Genomic DNA, 24,588 nt, shown 5'->3' on the forward strand with positions numbered 1-24,588 from the left:
TGCAAGCACAACACACACAGACAAACACTAGCTTTAAGTACAGAAGCAGTGCAAGTGGCTCTTAATTGCTGAGCTCGTGTTTTTTGATACCTCCATATGGGGTAAGACCCCACAGTCATGTTTGTTTTAGCTGTGGAATGTACGGATGGCAGCGAACAGGAGAGTGTGAAGAGCTGGGCAGAGAGGGGGGCTTCACGTCCCTCCACACGCAAAAGCAGGACGCACAAAAACTACTCGTAACACAGTGAACATTTAGAACATTTAGTCTCTCTCTCTCTCACACACACACACACACATACACACACACACACACACACATACACATACACATACACATACACACACATACACACACACACACACACACACACACACACACACACACACACACACACACACACACACACACACACACACACACACACACACACAGGCTCATGCACACAAATGAAGTATGATAGGAGAGAGAGGTGAAATATTTCACTGTCAGATGCTGGCGCGCACGGCCATTCGTTTCCTCTCCCTGCTACAGGACAATGACAATTTCATCATTTAATCCGAGAGCACTGGAGGCAGAAAAGACATCTCAAAACGGGCTCAAACCCAGTGGTTCCAGATCCTGATTCTGATTCCAGAAACTTCTCCCTGGTACACAATAGGCACTTAGAGTAGTGCATGTGCGCATACACACGCGCACAGTCCACTCCTGCTAACACTAGAGGGATTTATTTAATGGAATCCCACTAGTATACATGTGACTGACCGTGTGTTCTGAGAAATGCAAATATTCTAGAATATTCTAGCATGTGGTTAAAAACAGCAGCTGCTCTAGTTGTAATCGGATGAAATTCCAGTTATGCAGCTAAACAAGCCAACCATCCTTAATGGCACAGCCAAAGCATTCCCTACAAGACGCAAGACTCCAAGCAGTGGCAAACAAGTCCTGAAGCTAGTTTCACTTCACACACACACACACACACACACACACACACACACACACACACACACACACACACACATTCCCCCTGTGTGTGGATGTGGTGGGCATGCTGATCCTCCCACCGAGGTGAAGAGATCACCCATCCTCAGCTCTATGTTTACACACTCGTCCGGCCCGAGCGCTCGTCCACGCTTACCAACCAACTGCCGCGTCCGCTGGCCTGCTACACACCAAGAGCCCTCGACCCGCTCCCCCAGCAACTCAAATATACCAGCGCCGGAAAGCAGACGCGGGGGCAAAATGGAGATGACGGGATAAGAGGAGAGAAAGAGATGAGAAAATAAAGAGAAGAGAAGATGTGGTGGGAGCGCGGGGACAAGGAAGCGGTGGGCCGTGCCGGGGGGCTCTCAGCGAACGCTGGAGACCTTCTGCAGGATCTGCTCATTACAGCATGTAGGTTAATAACGGTCCTGAGGTCAGCGGGGGTGAGCCCTCCTTAAGGAAAATAAATTTTCACGAAAGAAAAAAAAAAAAGGAATAATTGCAGCTCTGTCCAGTCTTGGTAAACATTTCTGATGGACTGAATCAATCACACAGACTGACAATTACATCATCAGCCCCTGTGCTGCGTTATAGCTGTGCGTGGATGTGTGTGAGTCCATGCACGCACCTGCATGGGACTCTATCCTCTGTGTGAATGTACATATGTGTGTGTGTGTGTGTGTGTGTGTGTGTGTGTGTGTGTGTGTGCAGAAATTCAAGGGGCCATTTATTGTACTTTTTGAACAAAAGGACAAAAATATAGCCCCGCTTCTCTTCAGTGCTCCCCCCTTCTCCTGAAGGACAGCCCCGTGGAGGGGGGGCTCTGTCTCTTTTAACTGGAGTTAATTACCCTTGGAATGCTTCAGAGCCCCTCAAACAAGAGGAAATAGCAGAGCTCTGTCTCATATAAGCAAGACAGCGGGAAGACAAAAGAGTGTCCAGACAGAAATTGACAAGAGGCCACAGAGGCGCGCGCGCACACACACACACACACACACACACACACACACACACACACACCACAACGACACCTCTCTCACAGGGGAATGACAGCAACCTGAATCAGGGTTGAAAAGCAACAATGCCATCAGCACACAAACACACACGCGCGCGCGCACGCACACACACACACACACACACACACACACACACACACACACACACACACACACACACACACGAAAGAGGGGACCGAATAAATAAATCAGCGGTGTGCACATTGACATCGTTTGACAGATGAATTAAGTAAATGATTTTATAAGGAGATTAAAAGGAATTTAATTTAGGCAGTCTGCCTTTATTTCCCTCTGATCCCTGCCTCTGGGGCTCCGCCGCGTCTCCGCTCTCATATTCGGAAAGAAAGGGAGAGAAAAGGTGGGAAGAAATTAGATAAATATGATCAAGTCTCTTTCCAGGGCCAGCAGCGGTCCGAGCAGAGTGAAACCTCACCACCAAGGCACAAAAGGTCGCGTACGCTCGAGCGCTCCGGAACACATCAGGTCCCACTGAACTGATCGCACCGTCAAAAGCACCACACACGTTCTCTGCTCCCGCTATTCACACAGCCTATCACTGGGATTTGCCTTGTCAAAGTGGCCCAAATACAGATCTTATTAAAATGTAATCGAATGAAACTTTTTTAAAAAGCTTGCGCAATTCTTAAAATTGCATGAAATCCTTTTCTTGTTTTAAAAAGCAATATTCAGTCTAGTTCAATTCTGTAATCATTTTTGGTTGAACTACGGAAAAATGACTACTATTTATCTGGGCACCCTAATGTCATAGTAAACAATTTAAAGATTGTTTGCTTTTTGGCTGCGTGTGTTGTATTTAAAATGAAATTTAAAATGCAATATTTGAAAGATGGAGAAAAAAAAATGCAGAAGCAAGAATTTCACAAATTTTGTAAAATATTGAGAAATATAATGCCAGATCCAAAAAGTATGAGAAATCATAAAATAAACACACACACACACACATTATATATATATATATATATATATATATATATATATATATATATATATATATATATATATATATATATAAGTGAAAAAATGACATGTTTACCCCCAAAAAAATTTAAATAGTTTAATAAATTAGTCAATTTTCCAACAGAAGTAGCAAATAAACTGAATTACAAAACAAATGAAACTACACTGTGAAGTCTGTTAAATTTGTTTTTAAAATATTGAATATTTCCAAAAACTCTCCAACGGCTGAGAAGCGCATCAGGAAGCAGGAGTGTAAATGTGAAAACGAGCATGCAAATGAAAGGCAGACGCAGGGCAGTAAGCTGGTGTAATTATGATAATAGCTAAACCGCCACTTGTTGTTATTGCCGCCATTAATATACTAATTAGAATATCACCAGTTCATTTGTATTAAAAGAAAAGATCAAGCGGTGAGGAAGCATTAGGGAAGGAGGACCAGGAGCTGGGAAGGACCGTTCCTCTCTCCAGCCTTCTCTCAGTAAGCCTGACGCGCGGCTCCGGTCGGAGCGCTCCCCCCGGCATCTGCCTTCAGCTATGTTGCCTTGACTTTCGCCAGGCGATTACACCTCAACTCATTTATTCCTTGGTGACTCAAGGCACTCAAAGCATGCGTGTGCGCGCGCATGTGTATGTGTTTGTGTAACAGAGTTTTAGAAGTGAAATCTTTTATGTCACAGAAGCTGAACCTGTGAGGACTCTACTGATCTTGCCCACACGCTTCAGGACACAGCGCAGAGACATCCAGAGCGGAGGTCTCGTCGCGCCCGTCCCTGTCTGGCTGTGCCAGGCCGGGCGCCCACGCTGCCTCTGTCTGCGCTGTCTCGTCTGGACTCCTCTGCAGCCAGGCCACAGGTTCATAGTTTGGCTGTTTGGTTTACTCAGCCTGGAACAACGTTAACTTCTCACTGTCGCCTCGCTTGCTGCTGTTGTTTTCCTTTCCGATTGACATGTCCGGGACATAAAACAAGCCCCGCTCTGTTCGCCCGGCGTCTACACCAGGTAGAAGCCCTGGACTAATTTGTCATGCTGTTACAGCTGCGACAAAAATTCATACAAAACAAAAGTACATTAAAAATCTTCAGTTCAATTAGGAATAGCCCTCACATGAAATAAAAATAAACCAACACCCTATCAAATTCCTACAAAGTGTTGGGCGCTTGGAAATTTCTCGCTGTGGAGAAAGCTGGCATAACCAATAAGCGAGGGAAAGGAATTACCACGGTAGATTCCCACTGAAAAACACCAATGGGAAGAAAAAAAGACTTCAAGGAAGCAGAGTGATCCCTTCAGCTACGACTGATTTACAGGGCACTGTATCAGAGCTTCGTCCCGCCACACTGACAGCTGAGTAGGGCAGTGCGCGAGAGAGAGAGAGAGGGAGGGAGGGAGAGAGACGAGGCTAAAGAGCAGGGCCACTTCTTCGCCACCTGCCCTCCGCTCTCGCGCCCTCTCTCTCACTCTCACTCGCGCGTGAGCCGTCTCTGTCTCTGTCTCTCTCTCTCTCTCTCTGAGCCAGCTTGCTGTCTTTAGTGCCTCCGGAGGACCACATGCTGAGTGGCCAGAGTGCAATTCAAGCCCTCCTGCCATCTACGGCGGCACTCGCTCTCGCTCTCTCTCTCCCTCTCTCTCCACTCACTTTCCCTCTCTCTCACCCGTCCTTTCCTCGGACACCCTCTCTTTCGCGCGCCCATCTGTCTGACAGCGTCCCGCACGCCAGCGAATAAATCCACTGCCCTCCACTCTTTCTTTATTTCGTTCTTTCTTCTTCAGTGCTACACATGCAGACTCTGGTTTTGGGATGGTGAGAACTGCAGAATTTCTCTTGGTGGACAGGCAGAAGGTACAGGTATGCACTTGCTGCTGAACAAATCGCATATATCGCCATGAAGCAGCACTTGCTCACTCACACACACACACACACACACACACACACACACACACACACACACACACACACACACACACACACACACACACACACACACACACACACACACACACGCACGCGCGCGCGCCGTCCAGCTCCACACACTACCTGACAGCAACAACAGCCCTGACATGTTCGTGGACAGCTCCTTACTACAGACATGTACAGCAGGTACCACGCAAACACACACACGTACTGTTTACAACACACACACACACACACACACACACACGACTAGCACGAGCATGATCCACAAACATATACACAGCTCACAGGCAGTCACATGAAGTAAGGAAAAGTGTAAAATTTACCTACTCTTGTTCAGAGTGTAAAGAGAAACACTCAGGGAGGGAAAGTTCTACCGAATCCATTTGCGCTGTGCGACCATCATTTGAGCAACCTCTTCTGTAAATCAAAGTTGTTTTTTTCTTCTTTATCTGCCTCTTTCGTTCTCTCTCTCGGTCTCTCTCTCCTCTTACTGTCCCGTCACTAGAGCAGTGCAATTAACAGAAGCCGTTCTCCCCGTGACAAGCCTACAGGCTCAGCCAGTTGGGACCAAAAGCTCTTGCACTCTTCTAATCAAGGACTTAAAGCCACGATTGTTGCTCATTAATATGAAGCAAGGCTTTGCATATGCAGTCCCCCCGGCCCTTCCCGACACCGGATTGGTGCTTTCGCAACCAATTGGAGTCACAAAGGCGTTGTCTGCGCGAGCGGAGAGAGCAAGCAGAGGGAAAGGGGTGGGGACAAAACCGTGGACAGCCAGTGAGAAAGGGGGGCTAGGGAGGGAGAGAGGGAGGGAGGGGTAAAACAAGACAACAGGGGGAGAACGGAGAGAGAGAGAGAGAGAGAGAGAGAGAGAGAGAGGGATTTAAAGAGGCAGCATGTCTCTCCTGCAGCACTGCTTATCGGCTCACGCTGTCAGGCGCGGAGATAAAGCTGCTCACTTTGTTGATACAAAACACTGTAAATGAAGCTGTGTGCTGTTAGCAGTGTGTTTGCTCATTTCTCCTGCACCTCCCTCTGTAACTCCTACTGTCCTGCACGGAACGCTCGCACGCCATGACCGACACTCAGCAAACTGTACAAACCAGCAGCTTAATTAAGCCCTGGGACACGGCATGTGCACATATGGGGCTACGTGAATTATATGTCCATGCATGAGTGTGTGTGTGTGTGTGTGCGCATGTGCGCACGCGCATCTTTGCACTAAGCAGACTGAAACAGCAAAAAGACTTTTCCTGCTCTGATCTGAGTGAGGAGTCCAGCACACGGTAGCCCACGAGACTGTATGTGGAAGAGGCGTCTGGGCTGCACCAGCCCGGCAGCCGTCATATCATTCACAGACACGGGGGAGGGGGAGGGGACATGGGAAAAGATCAAAGGCTCCCTTTTGTTTTCAGATGATGGGGCCACGTTTGCGCGGCCCTCTCCGCTCGCGGCCGGGCGGTCTTCCGCGCGTGTGCATGCTGTCGCTTTCTCTCCACAGCGGACACCCCACAGGTGAAGACAATGAGGGACCGCGGCAGCCGGCTAACCCGACGCCCAGACCGGCCTCCAACGACCTGACCAGCCCCCGACCTCCAGACCGGTGCCCAGACCCTGTACCCGAACCGGCCCCCTGCACAAAGAGAGACCCCCGACGTCCAGACTGATCCCAAAATGTGCTCCAGTTTTCAGCAAAAATACACTTTTCATTGCATTACAACAAGGGACGGCATCAACATTAAAAGCTAAGATGAGTTGTGTAGGAAACGATAATCATAGGTGACATCCTTTCTAAAAATTTTACCCAGAGGTCTTAGCTGTAGTCACCCGTCAACGATGAGCTCAGGGCAGTCTGGTGACATCATATGCACGACACACCACCTAAATTACCCCTAATATGCAAATCAACCGCATTACAATGTGCTTTTAGCATCATCTGACTAGTTTATATAGTTTTTAATATCCTAAATTCAGGCATATATAAATGAAAATAAACTGGCACTAATCAGACAGTTATTAATGCCCTTCCCTGAAATTTAAACTCTCTAAAAAGGTTTTTGTTGTCTAGATCATATAAGGTAATAAAATCATGATATAACTCATATTGGTATGTTTAGTGAGCATTTCCTGCCTTAAGAATTAGGAGTACAAGAGGCCCCAAAGAAAAAAAAAAAAAAAAAAAAAATTAAGAAAAATAATTATATATATATATACACACACACACACACTTTAGATGAGATTGTAGAAAGTCAAGATTCTGTTTAAGATGTAAAAGCATAAAGATTCTGGCATTGCTGAAGGACAGTGAGTCTAACAAAGGAGTTTGAACAGACAGACACACACGTGCACACGTGCACATAGATGCAGCTATTTAAACTCTTCAAACAGTTATGCTTGCTAATGTATTCATATGGCTTCTTTTAAACGATGCATACTTCTCCTCGGCATCACAAAAACAAGATCGCTGATCAAAAAAAAAAACACCCAAAAAACCCAGTATACTAAAGCAGGGCCCGAACGAACAGTTCCACACGTTCAGACTGTGTTTTTAATTGCACTGTGTCACGCAGAAGAACGAAGAGAGACAGAGAGAAAGAGCGAGAGGAAGAGAGCGACAGAGAGAGCAAGACAGAGAGAGCATGTGTAAGTGAGAGTCTGAGAGAGAAGCAGGGAGACATGGAGAGCTCACTGGCGTCTGGCAGGAGGGATACTTGCGTTCTCCTGGGTCCCTCGGGACCAACAAACGTTCCTCGTATTAAGATGTGCGCGGATCAAGCGGCAGGCACACGCACAGGCACACGGTGCATAATCGCCGGGTGCTCCTCCGAGTGGAGACGCGCGGCGCGAAGGAGGAGAGACGGAAGAAACAAACAGTCAGAACGTTTTAATTTACACAGAAAAGACTACAAGAAGCAGAATGGGAATATGTCACCATGCTAGGAACCATGCTAGTCTTTCCCACAAACGTGTCAGTAGTAAAAGCTGAAGGGAAAAAAAAAGTCTCCTGCTTCTTAACATCTTCTGCTCTTAATGTCTTTGTGTGTGCACGCACGTGTCAGTCTGAGTGAAACAGTCAAAGTTTCACGGTTTTTTCTTTTTTTTAAATCTCAGTCATTTACATTAAACACAGAGGGGGTGGTCTTCAATTTCTGTTTTGTCCATTTCCCCTTGTTAACAGTAACACATTTCCATATATGTGCAAAGTGAGTAGATCTGAGCCCTAGGCACTGTGACCAAACAAGGAATCAGACCAAACCATCCACCACACCGCAATACAGCGGCTTCTCCAACCCTCTAAACCACAATTACCCCCCAGCTAACATCAGCCCCGTCCCAGCTAACAGCAGCAGGCCTCCCAGATCCCGTAGTTCTCCAGCGCAGCAGCGGGCCAGATGCAGACGCGCCCTACCCTCCACAGACCCGGCCTGCTCCGAGCGCTCGCTCAGGCAGGGGAGAAGGCCATCGGGCGCTCGTCAATGGCCTTTAATCCCCGTGCTGAATACATCCCAACGTAAGCATGCGCGGCCGGTCGGTGGCGATCGCCCGACCTGTCGATACGTGTCGATAGCCAGCCCTTGTTTCCATTAGCAGGAGCACAGTTCTTCTCTCCATTGTTCTCCAGCACACTGGTGCGCACGCTGTGCCTCTCCACCGGCTCCTGCCTCGTCTCCCAACCTAGGCACCGTCTCCTCGAGGCAGGTGTCTGGTCCGAGACGGACAAACGACACGTGCTAACGTATGGCCAAAAAAAAAAAAAAGACGCTAATTAGCAGCTGGTGGGCAACTGTGCATGCTGCTCTGTGTCTGGACAAGGGCGTCAGATCGAGCTGGGCTGTTTTGTTTCGACTGCGAGCGGACAGCAATGCATCTGCAAGACGCCTGACCCGGGCTCGCGTGTAGCCGTGTTCGCACGCGACCCCTCCGGTCGCCGGACAGCAGCGTGTGGCCGGGAATGATCAGGGCTGGCTCAGCCAGGAGCATCAATTACGCCGGTCAACAGGGGAGAGGGAGGTCACGCAGGTCACAGGTCACGTGGCCGCCGGTCCACCCGCAGCACACGCGCTCAAAACACCCACCGCTTCACGTGCTTGAAATCAATGTGTCAAAATTGGATGCAAAAAAATTAAATCAAGGGGTGGAATGATTATTCAGACACCTACAAGTCTTCACACACAAAACACAAATCTCACACACAGAACACACAAACCTCACACACAGAACACACAAATTTCACACACAACACACAGGTGAGTCACCTTCCAACAACAGCTTGTAAAGACTTAAGAACAGACATAAGATTGACTGATTATTCAGGAAATATTTTTCATTGTTTAAACATTTAAGTCTAATGACATGAAATAAATGTATTACAGCTACATACAAATTAAATGAATTAGAATCAAAAGAAATGGTAGTGCAGAACATCTCATTGTTCTGGTCTACGTAGATTAACACTGCAATCTAAAACAATATTTTAAAAATTGCTGTTGACAGAAATGTTTATTTTATTCTATGCTGATGAGACTTTATTTTATGACTAGTGTTTCTCTATCAGGGAAAAGACAAATAAAGAGTAAACTCCAGAAATCCATGGCATGTTAATATGAGCACAAATACACTTCTGGCTCAGGGAGTTCACAGATGAGCAGGGTAGCAGACTGATGGGTTTAGTAACACACTCTGTGGGAAGCTGTGTGTGCGTGTGTGTGTGCGTGTGTGTGTGTGTGTGTGTGTGCGTGCATGCGTGTGTGTGTGTGTGTGTGTGGTCATGTGAGAGGACTGCAGTGCTCATGTATTGCTTCTCAGTGGGGATTCTGTGGCAGGCTGGCTGCTCCTTGCAGTTCAGCAGTGGACAACAGAGGGAGCTACTGGCTGTGATGTGGTCAGTGGTTGGTGTGTGTGTGTGTGTGTGTGTGTGTGTGTGTGTGTGTGTGTGTGTGTGTGTGTGTGTGTGTGTGTGTGTGTGTGTGTGTGTGCGCGCGTGCATGTGTGTGTGCGCGTGCAATGTGTCCTCTATTGTTCTACCTGCCACAGTCATGAACTGCATGTATAAACAGTGTGTGACAATTTTCTGCATCTGGCATATATAAAATAAATGTACACAATGCATTCACAGATACGCATAAAATAATGTACAATTTCAAAACAATTATTTAATCCTCACATTTATAAATTAAGTAAAATATTATTTAAAAAAAATTCTAAAGTAAAAAGATTTTGGAATTTTAGCAATTACCATAAATAAACAAGATGAAATGCCTACACACACACACACACACACACACACACTCAAAAGAATTCTATGGCAGTAATAATCAGATCCAACATACAGGTGTTTCCACAGCCACTCCTCTAGTGGACAGGAAAAGCAGCTCTGGGCAGCCTCTGTTATGATGGAGGATGAGAGCGGGGGGGGGGGGCTAGCAGGGGGCTAGCACGGGCCGTGGAGGTAATCTAATACTCAATCAGCAGGCCCAATTGTCACATGAAGGAAAGTGCCAATTTCAAAGCCCCCCTGCTTGGCTGGGTGATATCGGGCTAGCGGGGGCTCCGGGGACAGCGGAGAGCCCGGCGAGTGGCGTTTGCTAACCTGTCTTTGATCCTTCCGCTACTGTTTCCTTTCTTGCTCTCCCTCCCTCATGCTCTTTCTCTGCCACCCCCCGGGGCAACTTCCTGAGGGAAGACCCGCCGACGGCCCCTCTGCGGGGCGCAGCGTTCAGCACGCGACTTGTGCCAACGGCTCACCTTTTATCCCACCATCCGAAAAAATGGCCATTACACACATATGAACCTGGAGGACCTCACTGAGGAACTGGCTGAGGATCAGGCGCTGTGCGCAACCGGTGACGCCTGAACACGGTAAATGCTCCTGAGATTCACTGTAGATGGTATTAGTTTATCAGAGCAAAAAAGTCAGTGGAAATTTCCAGGCACTCTAGTTTTAAAGAGCTTTAATTTTTAAATACCAAAAAAAAAAAAAGAGGACTGGTGGAATGCTGCGTTTTATCAAAACGTACCTACGCACACATCTGTTGGCTCCCGACATATTACTCTCCCACACACATATGCACACGCACGTGCACACGGATGCACGCACAATTCCAGACTTAATTACCTGGCCTAGATACGCGATACGCATTAGGGCATTAAAGCACCTTTTAGGCCGAGGTATTTGCAGATCACCGTGTCTGGGAGACCCTTCTAATCCTTATCTAGAACTGCAATTAAGACTTCACAGCTCAGATATCTACAGCACACTCCATTCTGACCCCCCCCACCACCTTCCCCCAAAGTTCTGACGCGATCACATTTGCCTTGAAACATCCGACCAGGCTGCGGCCGATACGGCCGCGTTCTCCTGAGCCAACCTGCGCGGGACCTGCGTAGAGAGGCGGAGTTAATGAGGCCGAGTCAGTCCGGGTTTTTTTGTGTATACTACTGTATAAACCAGATAACACCAGTTAACCGTTCTGCGTAACATTCTTCGGTTCTGTAAAATAGCTTTGCACACATTTGCTATGGAGTTTGGGTTGAAATAGTAAATATGCAGTTTCAGTAATGTTCATTGTTTGGACTATTAAAAAAAGTCTTTATCCAATTACTTTCTGGGATATGAAATACAAATAATCTGCTATAGTAAATCATGCTCAAATACGTGCTGACAATGTAGACAACAAAAGTCCCTTAAAATAAGATGTTAAAATTTAATGTGTCAATTTGCTTCCCAAAGAAAATGTGCAGTAATGAAGAAGCACATTCATGCCAATGGGTGTGTGTGTGTGTGTTTAGTTGGAGTGGGGTTTAATATTGTAGTTTAGTTGCAGTGGTGTTAAATATTCCTACTGAAAGAGTCCCTGCTGGGCCTGTGTTCTGGACCTCCCCAGGCCCTGCTATGGATGGAGACCTGCTACCCTCCCAGGCTGGCCCCATTCAGCACCACACACACACACACACACACACACACACACACACACACACACACACACACACACACACACACACACACACACACACACACACACACACACACACACACACACACACACACACACACACACACACCCCACCACGTTGCTGAACAGTATATGAGTATACATTTGTGCAAGGTTTAGGCAGCCAGTCACACAAATAATCCTGTTGAATAGTAGGATCCCATTCAAGGGACATACATCACAGAAATACTGCTCCTAACGGAAAGGAAGGAAAGACCCCCAAAACTGCAAAAACAAAGGAAAGACAAGAACATCTGGGCCCAGATGAGCCCCAGCGCGGAGACCACCTCTGCTAGACCGGCCCCCTGGGAGAGCAGTGCACCGGACACCCTACTGCAGGGACAGGGGCAGGCAGGCGAGCGGCCCTGGGGTCACCGGACACTAATTAGCAGAAGGGTGGTCAGGCCACAATAGCCCACCTAGGTTGTTAGTGTCTGGGTTGAGTGTCGAGGCAGAGTCTACGTTGTTAGTGGTTACTGTTTTTGTATTAATATTACTTTATTTATATGAGAGTTAAAAGAGCAAACTAGCCTGGAATGAAGGAAGAGATGGATGGTATTCTGGAAGATGTTTTTTTTCTAACTGTAATACTTAAGAGTATGGTTCTCCCTCGCTCTCTCTCTTCAACATGAGTCCAAAAGCCCACAGAGAAGCTGCATGGCACAGATAGGCTTTAGAAGACATGGTCAAAGGAGCCAACCTAAATGTCTAGCGTATTTCCTGCCCAAAAGGGGCATGAAGTCAGATCTTGTAGTGGGCTAGAAGCCAGAACGTATAGCGTGTGGCGCGCTAAAGCACTCAAATTTGAAACAAATCTGACAAAATGTCCCTGCCTATGATATAAAAGCAACCACAGCTCAAGTAAACATGCCCCACAAACAGGCATCTGACACATTAACATATGCAGCTGCCAGTGGGTTCTGCGAGCGTGGCCTGGTTCAGAGATCACATTTGGCCAGCTGCAGTCTGCTTATCTCCTCACCCCGAGGAGCCCAAGCTGCACCTCAGAGACGCCCCTATCAGCAGTGCTTCCGCACAATCGCAGCTCCAGGAGGGAAGCCACGGCTACTCCACCCCAAAACAAGACGCTTTAGTGCTTCATTAATCGATGCGGATCCCCAAAACTGTCACCACGAAGCATTGACGGTTTACTGTGGAATTCCAGGTCTACTGCAGTGTATTCGTTTGATGTGAGAAATGGAACTGTTGAGAAAAAACTAGTCTTAGTAAGCCGATGAAGATCAGCGTGTGTCTATCGGCCAGCTTCCTCTCACTCTCCTTATCTATATCTCTCTTGGTATTTCCCTAACTCTCTCTCTCTCTGTCTGTCCATCTTTCTGTCTGTCTCCTTCTCTGTAATAAAAGTCCCTCCTTTATGAAAGTGGTAATTGACTTCTCCAAGGGAGCCCAGACTGCACCCACATCTTCATACAGCTCCTCCAAAGCCCAGCTGCATGGGAGAGGAATCTTAATGATTCCAGTCCCTCAGCAGGTGCGCCCCCCCTAACCACCCACTCACACACCACCCACGCACCACCAGCTCTCTCGCCAACCCCCCCCACACCACTTCACCCAGGACCGGCTTTCACATTTGCCGACCCTGCTCTAAACGCAGGCTTGCGCCCTTCCTCCAGTGAACAGGCTGCCCCAGACCACACACACACACACACACACACACACCAGCTCCTGGTTGAAATGCTATGAAGCCTGCCGCATGACAACATCTCAGGGCTAAGCAAAAGACAACCTGTACCACAGGACAGCCATGCCTTTCACTTGGCGATAGGTGTAAGCCGATAGGCTGACAGGTCTGTCACATGATCAAGGGTCCAGAGAAAGGATTCATGAAGCATAGGAAACTAGAAAGGGTTGTAGATTAGTGACCAGATTAGAAAGCACCTATGTTTATGATGTTTCCACTCACGAACCCAAATGTCAAATCTGAAGGATCTCTCTGCTCCAGATCTGACAGAATTCACACAAAGGAAAGTTATGAACCGTTCATTTATGGACCACTGTGGTTAGTGCTATGGGCAAGGTTAGTCGTCTCACATTTTCTTAGCGACCTTGCTCAATGCAGATCATTTCTATCTTATAGCTCCCAGTTCTCTGTGTGCTAAGACTGCCAACATCTCCGCCTGTAGTTATTTAGAAAACAAAATAAATTAAAAGGTCAGTTTCCATTTGGTATGGACAAGAGTTACAGCATTTGACGAGTTCTGTTTTTTACTCTCACGAGCACACATCCCAGTCTGTGTGTGTGTGTGTGTGGACACGCCAGTCTGGGGAGTCCACCAATCTTCCCTCAGATAGAGGCTCTGGAGTGTGACGGCCCGTTAAAGAAGAACAAAGCACACTCACCTTTCTTTATCACTAATATGCACCTGGAGAGCTGCAGTGCTCTATGATAAACACACACACACACACACACACACACACACACACACACGTGTCACGGAATGTGTATACACACCTTCCTACAGCACACTGGTAGCTGAATCTTATTGTAGGAGCCACTGTAAACAGCACGTCATCTTAGCTTTACATCTCTTGGAGTGTTATGCAGTGTGGACCAAATCCACGAGACCGAGGAATGCTTCCCTAACATCCGTGGAGCGTGCCTGGAGAAGCCCAGACACACTGAGCTCAGCTCCGACATGGGCTTGGTTTAAAATGAAACACCAGCTAGTGTGTGTTATCAAATCAGACACACAGTGTCTTGGGCGGCTGGGAAAACGCCAGCCACACGAACGAGAGAACGAGATGACAGAGCTGTCATCAAAGCTGTCTAAACTTAGGTACACATGCAGTCCAAAAGTGTGTGTGTGTGTGTGTGTGTGTGTGTGTGTGTGTGTTTATGTGTGTGCGCACATTTGCCCTGACCCCAAAGTGAAGCATCTGCTGTCATATCTCCATACAGCACTCCACAGATCCTGTTATGCCTCCTCACTCTAAACTAATACCACTCTCACAGCCTCATCAGCACTGACCATGACACTCTCTCTCTCTCTCTCTCTCTCTCTCTCTCTCTCTCTCTCTCTCTCTCTCTCTCTCTCTCTCTCTCTCTCTCTCTCTCTCTCTCTCTCTCTCTCTCTCTCTCTCTCTCTCTCTCTCTCTCTGATTTGATAACAAATATTCGCTCACCTAAATTGGAAATGTGAAGTAATTATACCGACGGCCCTCCTCCGGGTTATTCGCGGGAGTTGGCCACTGTAAGGGAGCTTTCGTTATATAAATAGGTTACTTCAGAGGGTGACTTTAATTATGTTGGTTTCAAACAGAACATGGATGTGTGATTCCAGCGGGTCCAGCGTCCGCGGCTCTTTTGTTAACTGAGCTGTAATGTATGGCGGCAGAGGACACCACGCTTAGCTGCTTCACCCGCCGCACACCTCTACCAGAGAGTAATCCCGGTAATAACACACATCACAAGAAACGCCGGGATCTCCGTTCAAGAAAGAAAGAAGAGGAGAACGAGAGGACGGCTTTCAAGGACAGGCCGAGAAAATAACAGCCGCCCCCTGCTGTTCTGTGTCAGCTGGGTGTGTGTGTGTGGGGGGGGGGGGGGGGTGATCTACATTGTGACTTGATGGCTTGTGTATATTTAGTGAGCCGGTATGAGGCTTTAGGGAGATATTGGTCCTGCTGGGCTGCCGTCCGTCCTGTGCAAAAGTGCCTCTACGCTAGACGTTCCAGAGCTGAGCAGACAGAGCAGGCCTCTGGTCCCTCAACTCACATTGCCGTCACAAATGTCCTGATCCTCTAGCCAAACGCAAGGAGTTTCCATTCATTAATAACACCATGTTGCTTACACAAGGAAGATTAGTATAACTGCTATAATTCATGTTGGCAAGTAATATGAATGAATCCATATCCAAAAATAGAAAAACAGTAGAACTGACAATATCCTGTTGATGAGTAATGTGTGAGATTTCTGAACTACAAATGCAATTCGTGGAAGACTGTTAATAAAAAGAGCACACTGGCCCATAGTAACCACCTCCGTGGTAGCCACCTCTGTGGTTACTGAGTGTGCAGATCTTGCACCCGTCATCTCCTGTCTGCTGAGCACATCGTCCTGAACTGTACAGTGAAGGACTACACTGTCTAAATCACCATACCAGGAGATGCTACACTCAACGTCCTACATCCAAAGAAAAACAGTACAATTGCCAGAAGATCAACACACACCTGGCTGACACAACAGACTAAAGAAATATCTACAGGAAGAGCATTTGGTCATGAAGATCACAGGAATTTGGTTCATCATCTTCAACAAATGGACCCTCCACCCGCAACTACTCAGATATCTGACTGCACAAAAACAGAGAGGAGTTGCAAATGGATTCTTTACTACCTGGAGAGAGGCAACATGTGGAGTCCAAAAAGGAGGGCTTATTTTCTGTGTCTTTTATACATATCAACACCAGAACATGTCTATGCTGACACACTGGACACCAGAAGTTCTAAACCTCGCCGTAAAACATGAAAACAGCTAAATGGAACAGTGCTTTGCAGAAAAGGGCTACAAATAACGATATGCTCTTAAACAGAAAGATGTCTGCTGAACTGCCAAACTAAGTTTTCTAAAATTTTCCATATCCAGTCTCTTTCATTTGGAAGGAGAGACAGTTCCAGTGGTGCAACACTTTGAACAATGATCTTCATATTAACCACTGTGTGGGAAAGGTCTCATTTGCATTGCCTCACTGTGCTGAGGAAGACTTGCATACACTATCTTCAGCACCGACTGGGCCATGTCCGGAATATGCTGGTGTGTTATTTGTGGGATGTGCACAAACAACAACAACAACAACCCCCCCAAAGTGCTGTGTTTAGAGCACGTTCAAAAAAAGAGGAGTTACTCCTACTACTACTGTTCTCCCCACACCGCAGTCAAGATGACACAAAGATACCGTGAAACTCCTAAAGTCCTCATCTGAATAATTCCCACAGCACGAAGCTGTGAGGCCTCGCACATGCTTCGGGACCCCCGAGTGCCTGCGCAGGACTGGAACATGGGCCACAGCTGTTCAGGTTTTAATGCTCAGCTGTGAACATTTAGGATTATAAAATTTGTAGTGTTTGGTTTTCTTGTTTTTTTCTTAGATGTCATTAGTTATAGTTTTTTTTTAAACGTATGGTTTTGTATGTGGTTTTTTTTTATGTTTTAATATCTTAAGTATGGTTATTAGCAAGGATGGTGCATTTTCCCATATGTGTAAACATTTGCTCAGTTCAGTTTTAACTGTGACGCAGAGCGAAATAAATAAACTCGAACTTGATAAACTCGAACTTGATCTCAGTCCCAGACAAACCTGCATCCTCACTCTAATATTTCACAATCATACAAAAACATAATCTGTCTGTTTGACTGCAGGGAAATTTATAGCTGCACCATTGATTGCTTTTGCCGGACACAACAGTGGTGAATCGCAGGCCCAGTATGGTCATTGTGGCCAGACAGAAGTATAGAAGTAATTCTTTTAGGGTGGCTGATTGAAACGTAATTCCAATATACCCTGCACCCCTCATTCAGAAGCCTGGGAATGACAGCATTCCCAAAGTCATCTGCTTTCAGCTGAGAATTAATATTAATTAGGGGTTGCACTTTAGAACTTTTTACGTGATCTTTCAAAATAATTAAAATGTCTGTGTAAAATAAATGTGCGTAAAGAGGATGTAGTTGCTAAAATCTCTCATCATTCAAGGGTTATGGGAAAACTAACTCCCATATTGCTGGTAAAAGATTCCATGAGCATACTACTACAAAGGATTTGCATTTGTTTATAAACAATATTTGAATTATAGTTATCATCATCATTGTAAACAGTAAAAGGGTAACAATTTCAGCATCATTATGAATCTATCACTTTAGAACAATGTCATATAGACCATTCATTCCTTCAGAAAAACCACACAAACAATTTATAAATATTCAACATAAAGGAAAACTGAAGTATAAATGTCATGGCATTGAGCTCCACTGTCTGGACATGTGTTACAGATTAAGCAAAGCAAGGCTCTAATGTCAGTGATAAACGATAGGTTCAATTAAAGAGCTGCACGATAATGCGTCGTAAATAGCAGAGTGCAATCAGATCTGCTACAACAGCAAGGTACACCTCTAATCTCAGGCAAAATTGGCATGAGGCATGTCTGCATACCCTTCATCGAGCCTCGGTGACATACCACTCAGAGACACCCAGCCAAAATGGTCTCCCTCAACAGGAGTCCTCATCCCGCACCCGTAAGCACTCCGCACGCGTTCGCCACCGTCAACTGCACTCGGAGCGTTCGTCCGTGGACCTACCAAAGACCTCTGGGGTCAGGTTGGAATTCTTTAACGCAAACTGTGTTTTGTACTGCGAGGAACATGGGGGCAGACATGAACGTAACTCGGGTCAAGTGGAGCAACACAGATATGAATCACTGTAATAAAATATTAATGGGATATGCAAAGCAGCCCCGGTGCTGTTTAGCTGTGAACAGCACGCCAAAGAGGTGATCTGACAACCGAACAACGGAAATGGCTCCAATGAGGGCCTCACGTTTTCTGCTTCTCATTTTGTCTTTTAAAACTGTCATGTTTATGATATATGTATTTATGATTTGGCACAGTGGGTGATGGGGCTGTACTCGGCCTGTTTGTTACAGTCAAGGAGAGCTGGAAGATCATCCTGGAGCTTCACGTGTTTCCTACTGGAGAGCAAAGAGCTGGGCTGAACGGTAAAACAGAAAGAGAGAGAGAGGGGCAGAGCTAGAGGGAGGCAGAGAGAGTCCTGACCTTGTTAACTAATGTCCAGCAAGGATCCAGTGACCACAATTCTCAGCTCTTTTAAAACATGTGGGGCAGTAGTGGACCCTCTCTCTGGCTCTGTCATGGGGGGGTTGATGGACACTCTCTCTGGCCCCTTTTGATAGTTACCTCACCAGCCTCACTAAATGAAACTATTGTTCCATCTAAAGGAACTAGGAATGAACTGTAAGCATTTTTTTTAATACATCTTTCACTACTTTAAGTATCACAACCGAATAAATTCCTGCGGGTTATGTGGAACGCTGAACCAATACTGTCCTTACTTTTAGCGAATCACAAATAATGGGTCTCATGAAGAAACTTGAACTTGAACTTGAATATTCTTAAACTGCTCATATAAGTTATTTACAAGGACTTGCCACATTCAACAGTGTTCTTGGGTTTAAAATGTTCTCTCAGGCATGAAAAAAACATCTAGATGTATAGTACAAGAAAATGTACTAATGGGTTGTACCTACTTTAGGTATTAGTTTCATTAGCTAGAAGAGATATTTTACTTCCAACATAAAATTAAACTTGATGTATAATCATGTTGTGACTATCCTGCTTGACACTGGTATACAACCATTTGCTCTGCCCTTCAGCCATATAAATCACCACCATAGCCATTCATCTGATGACCATTCATCTGACCAGCTCAGGCATGATGGACTATAACACTGCTTTTAAATACAGTGACAAATTAACCATCAACTAAAATGGAAAACACCATATAATGGTGCCCACCTCTCCATGACACGCATTCTCTAGTTAGTCCTCCCCTTGACCGCGTCCTGTAACGTACAGCCATGTTTTGGTGAAATGGTTTTACATCTGATATCATATCAAATGATGTCTCCTAAACAACCTGAGTAATGTTTGTGTCCCACTCCTTGGCCTTAGCAGCTCTTAGTTCTACTATTAATGTTATATTGGTATGCTTTCATTTACTAATCTTGAGCAGGAAAGTTGGTCTTTTTTAACAATTAGATGGACTTTTTATTTGTATGAAGTTGACACTTCTGGACAAACAGGCAAGGCATCTAGTTTTATAAGACATTTCTGGGCTGTCGGATCAGCAGTCCTCACAAATGCAGGGCCTTGTTGGAAAGGATCTGTTTATATAAGACATTATTGCAGTTTGGTGAACTTATGAGCATGTGCTGAATCTGACATGGCACAGGTCATGTGAAGTGACTTCACAGCAAAGGGTTGAAAAATGTAATCTTCTTGAAAGATACTCAATGATTTATTTTGTTAAAGCTCCACAATGACATGGACAAACGACCTTATCATTTGCGTCGCATAAAAATATGCTACAAGACTCAGATATTAAGAGGTCTCAGGCCACGGGAGTTCAAACTTCCCCAGTTCCTCTACTCCAAGGCAGCGCGCCTCCGTGAGACGTGGTGCTGGACTCCAGGACAAACACAGGCACGGGGCCTAGCGCCACCTTTCATCTCCAGGCGCATGACTTGAGCTGAGCCTATCTGCTGTTGCCAGGAGCAACATTTGGTCCACTTTAGCGCCCCCCGTGCCTCCTGCATTCTCTCCATTTCAGATAAAACCACTCGGTGAGATTTCCCCTCTGAGATAACGTGCGGCCAGAGCCACAAGCTCGCCTTCCGAGGAGCCAGGAATTGGCCAACACACACACACACACACACACACACACACACACACACACACACACACACACACACACACACACACACACACACACACACACACACACACACACACCATGACTTGTGCCACACTGGAAAAATCTACTTATGGTGAAACCGGAATTTGAAGTGAACGCGTGATATGTTGAAAGCTCGTACATAGTGCAGAAATGCTCCTGCTAAAATCAAATACTTGCTGTCCGAAGAAAAGGTCTCACAAGCCGACTAGAAGGGCAAAATCTATTCTGCTTCTTTGGTTGATAAGTAGTTTTTATTAAGATTATTATCTGGCTGAGACTAAAACAGAGAAATGCAGAGAAAGGGAGTACAAGCAAAGTAAAGAGGAAAGTAGTTTGGCGTCAAACCCCAGTGTGTACATGCAGGCGTGGTTCAATGTAGGCCAGGGAAATCATCCTTCCAACAGTGGGAGCAGAACCATGCCCCAGTGTCGAGAGAGAGGGCCCTTTTTCTGCCGTCTGTGCCGTGCCGCAGCGTTAAGCGTGAGAGCCTGAGGTAAGATGAAGCACGCTGTCGTTCTTTGCAGTGCAGTACCTTAAGTAGCTCTCGGGGGACCTCGCCGGTCTCCGAGGAGCCGGCGGGTACCTGGGCCCGCCGTCTCCGACGCTACTACAAACATGCCTGAAATCTTTACAAGTCGCGCGGCAACGTGCTGGTCCCAGCTAAACGCACCCGCACTTTCCCTCAAGAAAGGATAAATACGCGGCGCCGGAATCACGCCGCCAAGAAACCGCACCACAAATGCTTTCTAAAAATACCAGATCTATCACACACTACACTGGCTGTCACTACGCGTCATGAAGTCTTCATAAGCCATTGAAATTTACACACAACTGAAGTTTCATAATCAGATGCATGAGATTACATTTACACAAAAGTGTCAGAAAGGTGATTACTTAAAAAGAAGGAGAGAAAAAGAAAGAGAGCGAGAGAGAGTAAATTGAATTAAATTGTTATGCCAGCACTAACGTTCAGCCACAGCGTGAAAGAGACAGCGGCAATTGTGTTAGTGTCAAACCAGCGCCGCGTTTCTTGATTTTCCATCAATACCTCACTCAGGTGTAGTGGGCTGAGGAGAAGCAAGGGGAGGGAGGAGGCAGAGCGGACAAAGAGACGACTAACAAGACTCCCTGCCTTGAGCCACCGGCGCCTCTGACTGACACTCGCTTAAGTGAGTAAAGATTTGTTCTGCTAGGAGCAGCGGTTAAGACCACAGAGCAGAATCGTAATGCGTATGCGTATCACAGAGGAGAATCGTAACGCGAGAGAGAGCGAGCGAGCGAGAGAGAGAGAGAGAGAGAGACGCTGAAAACAAACACCGAACTGATGCCTAAATATGAACAAACATTTATCTCGCAAAATATTACAATGTAGAAAGCAGGAATTCAAGGAAGCAGATGGACGCAGACTTTGGGTCCCATAAGGCCGAACTGTGGTGTCTTTTCCATGTCTGGACTCTACAGAAGCGCTGCATGGAGGGGCTGAAGGGGGCTGGGGGTGAGCAGAGAGTCATTATGTAGTCTAAACAGTGTGCAAAGTCAGCTCACATATTCAGAACAGTCACAATCAGTAAGCCCTCTGACACAATATGTAATCTTGAGGGAAAATCAATGATGTGTCCAAAACTATAATTGCTACTCTCAAACTGCCTTAGTAGCAATATGCTTCCGAAGGAACCTCCAACACAGCAAAAACTCCCCTCTGCTCTTCACTGGATTACAGCGCGTTTTAATGACCTGATCCTCAACAGAAAACTGGAAAACCTCTACAGCATACTTCAGACTTATTATGCAGCCATTAAAAAACTAATATGAAAGGTAAATAGTTATAAGGTCAAGAGATGAGTCTCAACCCACATACATACCTAGACATACAGACAGATAGATAGAAAGACGAGAGAGGCAGTGAAACACGCAAGGTTTTCAGCTATGCAAGCATTCTATATATGAACCATGTCCATTTTGTGCTTACCAGCATCTGTCTTCCAGCTCTATTCTGTCCACTCACATTAGGTGCACCTATTTATACGTGCACACGATTACAACCTCCAGCCATGCACGGCCCGTCGGGTCCCCTCTTCCACACTTACGACAGGAGGAGTGACTGACATTACAGAAGTGGGGGACCCTATTCAGAGATCCTCGATCGATTCTCAGCAGCATTAGCATTGACATGGTAGTGTCATGATTATGGGTGTTACACAGGTAAAGTGAATAGAATAGAATAGAATAGAAACATTACTACCTACTAGCTAGCTAGTTAACAATACATTTGTAGGTTTCCCCACAGGTTTTTGTTGACATGTTTTCCCTTTCAGTGTTACTTCTTTGGATCACTCATTCTCGCACCTTTGAAAAAACTCTGATAGTACAGCTGAAGAGATGAAGTAATGATTCCCAAGTGCGCAAGTCTTCCCAGAGACATGCTTGTCCACTCATGCTGTTTCTCCCGAGTCTTCCCAGAGACATGCTTGTCCACTCATGCTCTTTCACCCAGTGACTCTGCACTATTCTTTCAGCAGGCCTTCGTAGGCGTGGCATGTGGAGGGTGATGTCATTCCTATTCGCCATTATTTATGGCATTATTTCATTCTTTTTCCCCCCAAATTATATTAGCAGATAGGGTACACATTCAGTATTATAAATAAATAAACATATGATATCACTATTTTAATCACAGTCGATTCTTAAATGGAAATGCCAGAATCAGAAGTATTGATACTTCAGTATTGATTCGCCCATTCCTAGTAGAGGCTTGTGAGAGTGGCTGAGGGAATGTCATCACTGTTTTAGCGTCAATTAAGTGCTGGTAGGGATATTTTAGCTTGCCTGAAAGTGAGTGGAAAGGAGCTATCCCCAGCATTCAACCTATGTCTATGTGCTCAACATTATTCAAAATTTGCCCGTAAGCAGGTTCTATGATCGGATAAGACAAAAAGAAATTTTGGTATCAAACACAAAATGGGTTTGGGGCCAAAAGAGGGACGGGAATCCAGAGGAGAAGATAATCCCTGAATATGGTGGTAGATCTTTTTATGTTGTGTTTATGTTTTTTTTTTCCAAAGATCCCTGGAACCTTGCCAGGATATATCATCACTCATTCAAGTGCCAGGAGATTTGAAATCAAATCCAACTGTCTCTTCCAGGGAGCTCAAACTACGTCAGGGCAGGAACTTCCAGCAGGACAATGATCCCAGACATGTCTCCAAATCCACGCAAACGAGGTTCCAGGGTCACAGCTTTTATCATCAAGCTTTTACCATGACCCAAAGCCCACTGGATTCCACTGTGGTGAGCAGGAGCGGAAAGACCAAAGACTGGGTGACCTAAAGAGAATCCTGATGAAGGTAGGGTCTCAGATCGCACAGGTCTGTGCTCTACTACCTCATCCAACATTATAGAAGAAGTTCTGGGACCTTTGTAAAATAAGGATGTGCAAGGTTCTAAATGCCAAGAAAAGCTATTTTTAGAATGATATTTAAGTAAAGCCAAATAATGTTCTCTTTAATTTAATGCATATTATTATTATTTAATGATGTAATACTATATAATTATACACACACACAAGCAAAAAAAAAAAAAAAAAAGTGTATATGGTGTATGGTATATGACTAACCATTGGGAGGGTAAGGGTGAGACAGGAATGGTTATATATGATATGTTACTCAATGAGCCCGATAACCAGCAGTCCTTCCTCTGGAACTATGGGACTTGCCTGCCAGACTGGTGACTAATTCACATTCAAAATGACTTGATTAGGAATTTGATAAGGGACAGTACAATCATGCAGTAGATTAAATCTTTATATGAGCTGCTTGTTATGCATGTATACATTCATATACAAGACTAAATTACATCATCAGGTAAAAAAGTGGCAATGCCTCCGGGCTCCTGCTACCTGGGTAAGACATGCCCTATATTTGTGTCCCATGCATAGACATGGTTTATGGAACATAGCCCACATTGTGAAATTCAATCATTAGGACAGACACAGTACGTTGACTTCATATAAGAGCCCCCAGCCGCTACTGACTTTATAATCATTATGATGCAGTACTCCTCCAGCACAGAGAAAGAAACAGAGAAAAATTACACCCGAAAAAGCCTTTTAATGGTCCACACTTCTCCAAAGCAACAGCCCTTTCCCAAAGACTAACCCTCTGCAATTAGTCTAATTAATGTGAAACAATGGAGCGCATGGCCACTTATCAAATTGATTGTT

The 24,588-nt window shown here is 45.7% G+C and overlaps 1 protein-coding gene across 8 annotated transcripts in view; it reads right to left on the reverse strand.

Moving 5' to 3' along the window:
* Positions 1-24,588, reverse strand: part of esrrga (estrogen-related receptor gamma a) — a 133,919-nt gene that overhangs the window by 67,912 nt on the left and 41,419 nt on the right. For 3 of the 8 annotated variants that reach the window (XM_035533067.2, XM_035533062.2, XM_035533060.2), the window contains exon 1: positions 5,219-5,458. The exons of 3 other annotated variants lie outside the window; for them this stretch is intronic. In XM_035533067.2, the coding sequence (XP_035388960.1) occupies positions 5,219-5,274 (56 nt within the window). In that variant the 5' untranslated portion in view covers positions 5,275-5,458. Of the gene's footprint in view, positions 1-5,214; positions 5,459-24,588 lie in introns of those variants that run through there. 2 more of the 8 variants (XM_035533068.2, XM_035533064.2) reach the window with 1 other exon arrangement.

This window comes from Electrophorus electricus, chromosome 10, assembly GCF_041902795.1.
Source record: "Electrophorus electricus isolate QZ-2024a chromosome 10, ASM4190279v1, whole genome shotgun sequence".
Lineage (NCBI taxonomy): Eukaryota > Metazoa > Chordata > Actinopteri > Gymnotiformes > Gymnotidae > Electrophorus > Electrophorus electricus.